The sequence below is a fragment of the Rhipicephalus sanguineus genome, chromosome 4 (genome assembly GCF_013339695.2).
Source record: "Rhipicephalus sanguineus isolate Rsan-2018 chromosome 4, BIME_Rsan_1.4, whole genome shotgun sequence".
Classification (NCBI taxonomy): Eukaryota; Metazoa; Arthropoda; class Arachnida; order Ixodida; family Ixodidae; genus Rhipicephalus; species Rhipicephalus sanguineus.
Genome location: NC_051179.1, coordinates 72,028,092 through 72,037,497, shown reverse-complemented (window position 1 = coordinate 72,037,497; position 9,406 = coordinate 72,028,092). Strand labels below are relative to the sequence as shown.

General features: G+C 45.0%; 1 protein-coding gene across 1 annotated transcript in view; it reads right to left on the bottom strand.

Moving 5' to 3' along the window:
• Positions 1-6,237: 6,237 nt before the first annotated feature.
• LOC119390240 (protein strawberry notch homolog 1) overlaps positions 6,238-9,406 on the bottom strand; it is a 39,549-nt gene continuing 36,380 nt past the window's right edge. The window contains exons 24-26 of the mRNA XM_037657811.2: positions 9,261-9,337; positions 8,173-8,372; positions 6,238-7,632 (exon numbers count right to left, since the gene is read on the bottom strand). Of these exons, the coding sequence (XP_037513739.1) occupies positions 7,547-7,632; positions 8,173-8,372; positions 9,261-9,337 (363 nt within the window). The 3' untranslated portion in view covers positions 6,238-7,546. The remainder of the gene's footprint in view (positions 7,633-8,172; positions 8,373-9,260; positions 9,338-9,406) is intronic.

Below are 9,406 nucleotides of genomic sequence, written 5' to 3'. Positions count from 1 at the left end.
TCTTCGTCTTTCACCCAAAGCTGCGATGCACGTGACATGACATGTCTTGCTGGGCCTCTTCCACCCTTTTCCTTTAATGTGTTATGATTAGAGGCTAGATTCATCATCATCATCAGCCTGTCTACGCCCACTGCAGGGCAAAGGCCTCTCCCATGTTCCGCCAATCAACCCGGTCCTGTGCTTTCTGCTGCCACGTTATACCTGCAAACTTCTTCATCTCATCTACCCACCTAATTTTCCGTCTCCCCCTCACGCGTTTGCCATCTCTTGGAATCCAGTCAGTTACCCTTAATGACCACCGGTTATCCTGCCGACGTGCTACGTGCCCGGCCCATATCCATTTCTTCTTCTTGATTTCAACTATGATGTCCTTAACCCCCGTTTGTTCCCTGACCTACTCTGCTCTCTTCCTGTCTCTTAAGGTTACACCTATCATTTTCCTTTCCATCGCTCGCTGCGTCGTCCTCAATTTAAGTTGAACCCTCTTTGTAAGTCTCCAGGTTTCTGCTCCGTAGGTAAGTACCGGTAAGATGCAGCTGTTATATACCTTCCTCTTGAGGGATAGTGGTAGATTACCATTCATGATTTGGTAATGCTTGCCGAATGAGCCCCAACCCATCCTTATTCTTCTAGTTATTTCACTCTCATGGTTCGGCTCCGCGGTTACTACCTGTCCTAAGTAGACGTACTCCTTTACAACTTCCAGTGTCTCTCCACCTATCGCAAAGCGCTGTTCTCTGCCAAGATTGTTCCACATTACTTTAGTTTTATGCATATTAATTTTCAGACCTACTCTTCTACTTTCCGCATCCAGTTCAGTAATCATGAGCTAACAGAATTGCTAACGGAATTAATACGACATTAGAGTTCAATCAACCAAGGGACCAACCAGGCAGGATTTCGTACAGGATTCTCAACAATAGACCATATTCATACTATCAACCAGGTAATAGAGAAATGCGCGGAATACAACAAACCCTTATACATAGCCTTCATAGATTACGAGAAGGCATTTGATTCGGTGGAAACATCAGCAGTCATGCAGGCACTGCGGAATCAAGGCATCGACGAAGCCTATATAAACATAATGGAAGAAATCTACAGCGGATCCACAGCCACTATAGTCCTCCATAAAGAGAGCGACAGAATCCCAATAAAGAAGGGCGTACGGCAGGGAGACACGATCTCTCCAATGTTATTCACCGCGTGTTTACAGGAGGTTTTCAGGGCCCTAGATTGGGAAGAGTTAGGGATAAGAGTTAATGGAGAGTATCTCAGTAACCTACGATTCGCTGATGACATTGCATTGATGAGTAACGCGGGAGACGAATTGCAGAGGCTAGATTTTTAGGCATTAAAAAGTGTGTTTTAGCTGCCATAAATAGGCAGGCAAAACAACATTTGAAGCCTCCAACATCGTAAATGTAGGGACAATAAATTTTTAAATAAATGCAAATATTTCTGAACAAAGACGTGCACGACCTGTATCTACGACAAGAAAAAAAGAGTGTTGTTTATGATGGCACAAAGGTGCCTACAGTTGAACATAGCTGTGCAATGGCCCTATGTCCCGCACGGTTCGCAGAACATGGTCTCTTCTTTTGTTGTGTAGCATGGTGAGTCAAGTGTCCACTGTCGAACCAACACACTCGTTTTTTGGCATTACTGATAAGGGCAGAGCAGGGGCAGATAGCCAGACCGCTAAAAGACCAAATGGGAGGGGGTGCTTCCTACTGACTGGGTCGAATCGCATAGAGCCAATTTCTCCCCTAGCGGTTTACACCTTAAAATGCAAATTACAAACAAAACAAAAGCTGCGTGCACATCAAATTTTTCTGTCTTCTTTTGCTCTTCTCTCCTTTCCCCTGACGGCTCTATGTGGTTTCGAATTCACCAACCGCTGACACTACGTCAGCATGGTTGCGTATGCTGGCCGGCACGTCCTACTTCACTGCTGCTAGTGGTCGTATTCCAGGAGTTTGCTGAAAGGACTAGGTTGAACCCCATAAAGTTCCAAACAGTCAATGTTGCCCGGTAACCTGAATAATGACCTAAGTGCACCCGAAAGCAAAACTTGAGGCTAAGTATCTATGGGCATTGCGAATACTTACCCAACTGTTGATAGTAATATATCTAAAGGTATACTCGTGTTGCGGTGTGAAATAATTTATTTTTCAGTGTTTCGTTGTCTGCAGCATTTGCCGTTTTGACATTTTTGGCACTTCTTGACAAAACATCCCAAGGATCACTGAGGTAGTCATCGTGCGCTGGCACTTTCAGACAAAATGTCCGAGAAATATCTCGAAGTAGACGTTGTTAACTTGTTTCGCAGAATAGACTCTGGCGATGCCGTAGCTGTTGAAAATTCTTATCAACAGTGTGCCGACACATTTGAGGCGCAAAGGTCATATTTTAAAAAATGTCTATTTTAGGTCTTCTTGCAGAGCAAGACGTTTATAGCCGTTTCGAGGTGGGAAACCCTGCATGCCTACCTCAAACATTGGCATCATCGACGCTTTGGTAAACGGAGCAGTGAGAACTCAACGAACAGGAATCACTATGCACTTCCTCAGGTTTCACAGAAGTGGAGTTGCCATACATTCTTTTTTGTTGGTCTACACACGCAGCGATCCGCTAGAAACTAGCGTATAATTATGAATTATATAAGCGGTGTGGGTGACTTGCGGGAAACAGCTACACATTGCCCCCATGGGCCACAGGATTTGAATTCCTCGAAGAAAGCTCTGCAGGACTCGTAATAGCACTTAAACTTGTTCCATCTTGAATGAATAAAACGCGCGAAAGAACGAGGACGAACAGAAGAAACAACAGACTACGGCGCTGTTCTAGTTTCTTCTTGTTTTTGTTCTTGTTTCTTCTGTTCGTCCTCGTTCTTTTGCGCGGTTTATTCATTCAAGATGGAATCACACCAACTTGCCCAGTTAAACATTCTAATGCAAACTTGAACGTCTGAAACAAAGGAATTTCAGTTCATCAAATACAATTGCAAACAAATGGCCACATGGGCTTTCTTTAAACGTGCCAGTTTTGTATCTTCACCCTAGCCCACGACATTGGAGAAGAGAGATCAGCCCACCACATACAATGAGATTTCACAGCACTTCTTCGGGGAGGTAGCTAATTTAGAGCACATGCTCTGGCGATGCCCCTCGTTAATGGGCAGCGATCAAGCCAACCATGCCAAGTGGTGCTCCGCCATCAGAAGCCCCAACAACAGGGATCAGCTTTGGACCGTCCAGAAAACCCGCATGCGACGCGCAGGCCGTCTCAACGTGGAAGGAGCCCACAGCGCACTAGTCGAGTCTCTCAGGACTCTTAAACCCCCAACACCAAAATTGAAACCTCAATATGTTCGTGTTGTTTGATTGTCTTGTATACATGGACACTTATCACCGATTATTAGTGGTGGATGTTATCTCAAGATATTTTCATTTGGTTTTAAGGTAAGCGTGAGCGCTCATCTGGAGTTGGCAGCACCTCACGACATGGCCACTGGTATGACGTAGATTGAGGCCCTGTGTGACGTTCGAGTAAAGCAAGTATTGTCGACGTCACAGAATACTTGTGGTGCACACACAATACCACGACTGGCACCTGACTGAGGGCTATTCTTCCTCACTCCCCTTGCTCTGTTGTCTGGCTGCTCTCAAGGTAGTTCCGGCTGCTTAGGCCAGGAATGCTTTTTCTTTTTCCCGAGGGGACTTGTTCTTAACAGGCTTAACATAGCACCCAAAATGTTTCATTCTTTACCGCACTTTCAACTATACACCAAAGCTTGAGTGCATGTGATCTTAGGCGCTTTCTCGCTTGGGGACACTACTTTCTTATGGTTTTAGGTGGGCGTTTCAAAGTAACATAAAATTGGTCGCAATTAACGACGCTAGCATATGATACGTTAGAGCATGTGTGATTATTTTTTGGGATTACCAGACACAAAGCTACAAATGACAGTAAAAAGTCGCTAACAAAAATTTCGCTGTCAGGGGTCTTTGAATAAAGTTTGACCAACCAACCAACTGCGAGCTAGCAAAGCATTGACCGACAGCAAAACAGCCTTCAAAAGCCTTTGGAGGTAGGCAAAAGAGCCTGTAAGCAAAATCTTCTTAAACTTTTAACTGGTGGCACTTCTATATAAATACCTTTTTTACATTTTTTAATTTAAAAGTTTAGTTTAATTACTTCTTACATTTAAATCACAACGTCACCTCATTCCATCCGACTTGACAAATCTTCCGCAGGTTGGTACAAGTTTCCCATCTGACTGGGCTGGGTAACTGTGCACTGAGAATAAGGTGTACAATTTGAAGTAAATCTACAATTGTTGTGATCAAAATTTGGAAGTTTGTTTGTGTTATTGAGGTTCATTGCAGCATTATACTACAACATGTCTAGAGCAAGATGCAGCTCCCAAGATGTGGCCCAGTGGGGTGGGCCCCACTCTGCAGTGTTCAAAATAGCGAATGTTGACGTGAACGGGAGTGATGCACATACATTGCTGCATTAAGAGGACTGTTCAATATTGGGCGCGAGGCCCACCACTGGAAAAAAGCTGGCGCCACTGTGGGCATGACATGCTAAGCAAGATCAGCAGCAGCGTCGTCTGCTTCGCAAGGCACCAACATGCGCTAAACACTAAATTTTAATACCACCTACACTGCAATTCTGATTAAACGGGAAGTTTTCCCGCTTCGGCTGTGCGCTTGACAACACTTGAAAGCATTGCAATATGCAGCCGCTTTTTGAAGACATCTTATACGGTAGGCCAGTACTTGGTGCTGCAGTGCAGGACATACGCAACGGAGGCCGGTGTCGGCCTTCACACGTGTCGTCAGGGTAAGAAGCTGCGTGAAGCTTGGATTTTGAAACTTACAAATGGTGAACAGCCATCGGCTACAACACGCGCATGCAGCCAGCACTTCTGCAAGGAAGATTTCTGCTTCGGCATAGGGCTGCATTGTTCGGCGAGTAGCAGAAAGCACTCGCTGAGACTCTCGCCCAAGTACGCTGGCCAGCTAATGACGCCGCTCTCCTGCAAGCTGGCCCATATGTTGCCCACTTGCATATCGACCGCAAAATTAGGTTCACTCCCAAATTCAAGCTGGCCCATCCCAACTTTATTTTCTACGGAGCCGTATGTATTCTTGGCAGAAAGGTGCCACGCCTTTTGCGTTTAGACGATTTTGCCACCATAATTGCTGGGGAACTTACCAAAAAATGTTGCACATTAACATTATGGTCTACGCCGCATGGCATACGCTGTTTGTTAAGCACCAACCAATCGATGTATCAGGTTAAAAAAGAAAAGCAGCGGGGAATTGCTTGCGGAGGAGATAGATGAATGCATAGTGTGAGACACCACTTTAGCAATTATGATAATGAAACGTCGAAGAACTTGCAAGAAATATCGTCTTTAAAAAAATTAATTTTGCCGACGGCTCGCACAAGCCGCCGTAGGCACCAATTTCCATAGCTTTTATAAAATCAGTTTTGAAAAGCTTTGTTAATATCCAACGGTTACTTGTGTATAGATATAAATGCTCAATACGCTGTGGCTATGTGATCACTTAATTGAGGCTTCATTGTGGTACGCCCTATTTATTTATATAGACAGACCAATGTAAGAGTATGTTGCATAATTCGTCCTCAGGGATTGCCTGCCTTTCGTGCAAGAAGCTTGTTTGGAGATACACCATCGCAGCGATCACGCAGAGTATGCGCTCACTGTACATATTCCGTAAACAAAACAGCGCCTGCAAACAATTCTGTGCTTCTTTTTGTCCAAGATTATCATTTTGACTGTCGAAACTTTCCTCATTTCATAAGTATTCACAGGAATACCCAGGAGGGCTTCCACGTGGCGTTTTTGTAGAGCGCCGACAGCCAAAACCTATGAGGAGTGAGCCGGCGTTATCCTACCTAGCACACGAGAGGCATGCCCAATAGAGGCAGACTCCGTAACACCTCGCCCCCCAATAGCAAATAATTCCATATATCTGGGTTTGGACGTAATTCAAAGTTGTTACCAATGGCACCTACATTGCAGCCAAAATGTCGTTCTCATGGTTCACGGATTATCTGCGTTCAGTTACTTTTGGCAAGCGAGATTTCACATATCTATTTTCACATACCCATTTTCGCGAAGCACAAGAGACTGGTTTTGGAAGTGGCAGGCAGTGTGCCAGCGCATAAAATCAGAGCAATAAGACAATCTAGAGGGGTTTGCATTGTCGTTTTTATTTCAGAACTTTTCGAGTCCTCAGAGTCATTTCCATGGGAATGGTAGAATCGCATGTTAATTTAGAAATGAACTTGATCACTATGCCATTTCTGACTGAAGCATTCAGCAAGAGTTTCCAAATTGAGTCGTAGGACGAGGAGGACTAAGAAGCATCACTGTTTTACTGCCAGTAAACACAGCTGTAAACAATGTCCTCTTGCAAGAGCTATAGAGTAATAAATAGTTACGAAACATGCTTCACTAAACACATGGCCACCTGCCAGCTTGCCTTCCCATCACTGTTACGCAATTATACTGTCTCGGGAGTGGGAAACACGACTTGGTCTGACTAAACTGAGTACTGCATGACATTTATGCCAAATCCGGCTGATCGGAACAAAGTGGCATTTTTCAGAGCGGAGGATTATGAAAGGGACAGATAAGGTGGAAAGACCTGAAATGCATGGGGTGCTGTGTGCTAAATGAGATGGGTGTACTTGGGAACGATTGCTCTTTTTTTTTCTTTTTTAACGTTCTCCAAAATGATGTGTGACATACAACAACGAATGGTTCTGTAACAACACATGGGTAGGGAAAAAAAAAAATGCCTGACAGGGTGCCACTCGGCAACGTGAGAAAGAACAGCAACAAGAATTTAAAAAAAAAGGGCAGTGAGTACAAAAAGAAAGAGGAAATGGTGAGAGAATTATCTACAAAAGCTGTCCTTTCTTTTGTGTTCTTCTCCTATATAAGGGGAAGCGATCATGATACATACATACACATTCCTACATACATTTTCTTTCATCATACGACACACACACAAGAGACTTCCACATATTTTTTTTTCAACATCCTCTCTCACTAAACTTTCCCCTCTCTCGGGACGCAAGAGGAGGGCGAGAAAAATTGAAACATCATTCCTAGCCCGTTTTTTTTTTTTTTTTTGTAATGCGTTGGTTTGGTTCTTGCAGTAGACCTTCTTCCTTCACTTTCAACAAATAAAAAAAAATCAACAACAAAAAAAGAACAGAGATAAAGAGGAGAGAGAGAGATAGCGATAAAATGGAGAAGCAACGTCCCTACTGACATCACGGGTATCGAGGACTGTATAGCAAGAGGAGAGCGGCACTGTGACATATATGCATGAGAAGTCAAGACACCCGACGAAGACACAGAGAAGAGGGAGTCCACGGAGGAAGAGAACCTTCCTGGCTGCCAACACCACTGCCAGGCACGACGAGAACGCCGTCCTACTGACAACATAGCGCGGGCCGGTGGCACACTCGCACGTAGACAGCAGGCCCAGCCTCAAAAGGTCTCAGAGTTGGTCTTCTCGGCGTCTTGAGAGAGAACATTTACCAGTGGGGCGACGCAGTTGCTTGGAATAATGGTACCTGTGCAAGACAAAATGGTTCGAATCATACACAGTTGCTCATTTTGACACTACCTTTTACCTTTCCATGACTCTCCCTTTACAACACTCCATCATAAGCCAGGCTATGCCCACTGCAGGGAAAAGGCCTCTCTTATGTTTCAATTAACCCGGTCCTGTGCTTGCTGAGGCCATGTTGTCCCCGCAAACTTCTTTACATCTGCCCACCTAAGTTTTGCCACCCCTTTGCACACTTGCCTTCTCGTGGAATCCTGTCTGTTACTCTTAATGACCGGCATTTATCTTGCCTTCGCGCTACATGCCGTGCCCATGCTGATTTCTTTTCCTTCATTTCAACTAAGATGTCCTTAACACCCGTTTGGTTCCCTGATTCACTCTGCTCTATTCTTATCACCTACCATTTTCCTTTTGATGACTCGCTGCGTCATCCTCAATTTAAGTGGAACCCTTTTCATACGCGTCCACATTTCTGCCCGTATGCAAGTACTACAGCAGTCCTTTATAACACAAAGCTGCTGTGCCGCTCTGCAAGGGCACTCACCGACGATGCGCAAGTTGTCCTCAGTCTTGAGGCGCACCACCTGTAGTTTGGAGGAATTGTGGTGGCCATGAACTGAGCTCAGCACGCTCTCCACCTTGGCCCAGACAGCCAGCACCGACCCACTCAACACGTGGTACGTGCGCCGCCTCAGCCCAATCTCACACACCATGCCCATGGTCTTCTTGCGGCAGCTGTTGTACCTGTTGGACAAAGAGAGATAGGAAGGAGACCTTCAGTGCTTGGCCCAAGCACATCCACAAAAGTTGCGGAACTGACTGTGAACATACTCAATACGGTTTGAAAGATTGCGCGGGTAGGCTACTGCCTATCTTGGGCGCATGGATAGTAGTGCGCTTGGGGTAACAGTCGATGGGCAGCGTAACATGAACTGTATAGAATTCTTACTTCAGGGACCACAAAGTTTCAAGAGAAAACTGTTGAGAAAGCTTTGTCCGATATGAAGTCTTGCTTCTAAAGCCAAAACAGCGTTTTAGCGAGTAGCATGCTTCTCATGGCTCCATGTTGGCACATGTATAATGTTCTGTAATGGGACTTCACCCACAAACAACTAGGCATAAGTGTCCAGTACAGTGCAAAGTACTCGCCTGAAGTTGTGCCGTGAGGAGCCGACTGATTTCCCCCGACTATTCCTTCAGCACGCTGCATTTTCGTGTATCGGCTAGATGGCTTACTGTACAGAATATGCAATGAATTCCCTTTTGTTTCTTTGCGCTAGCGCATCCCATTATTCTACAGACAGCTTGAGATACCGCAATGCATAGTAGACGCTGCGCAGGAAAAGTATTTCAGTGTGGCTGCATTGGAATAAAAGAAATGGGACAGTTCCCTCACGTTTAATCAAACAAAAATGTCCATGCTCTGCCCTAATAACATTAATACCAGGGCTTATTGCTGCAGCATCTGCTAGTAGCAGATGTGTTAATAGAACATGAGAGACCTCTGTTCTCCTCATCATGTAGGTATATCTAAAATATTCTGCGACGATAAGGGTCCTGCTGCTCCATAAGGGTGCCACTAATTTCATGCTGCCCATGAAAGAGCTCCAAAAGCATTTAGAGGGTACTTACCAGTAGATGTGACTACACGTGTTTTCAGACGATTCATACTGCTCTTGCCAATGGGGTTGGGCTTCATCTGGGGTAACCTGCATGCAGGTCAAGCACAAGAGCACTGATGAGGTTGTCGAGTCTCGAGGGGAGTGCAACAAAACAGC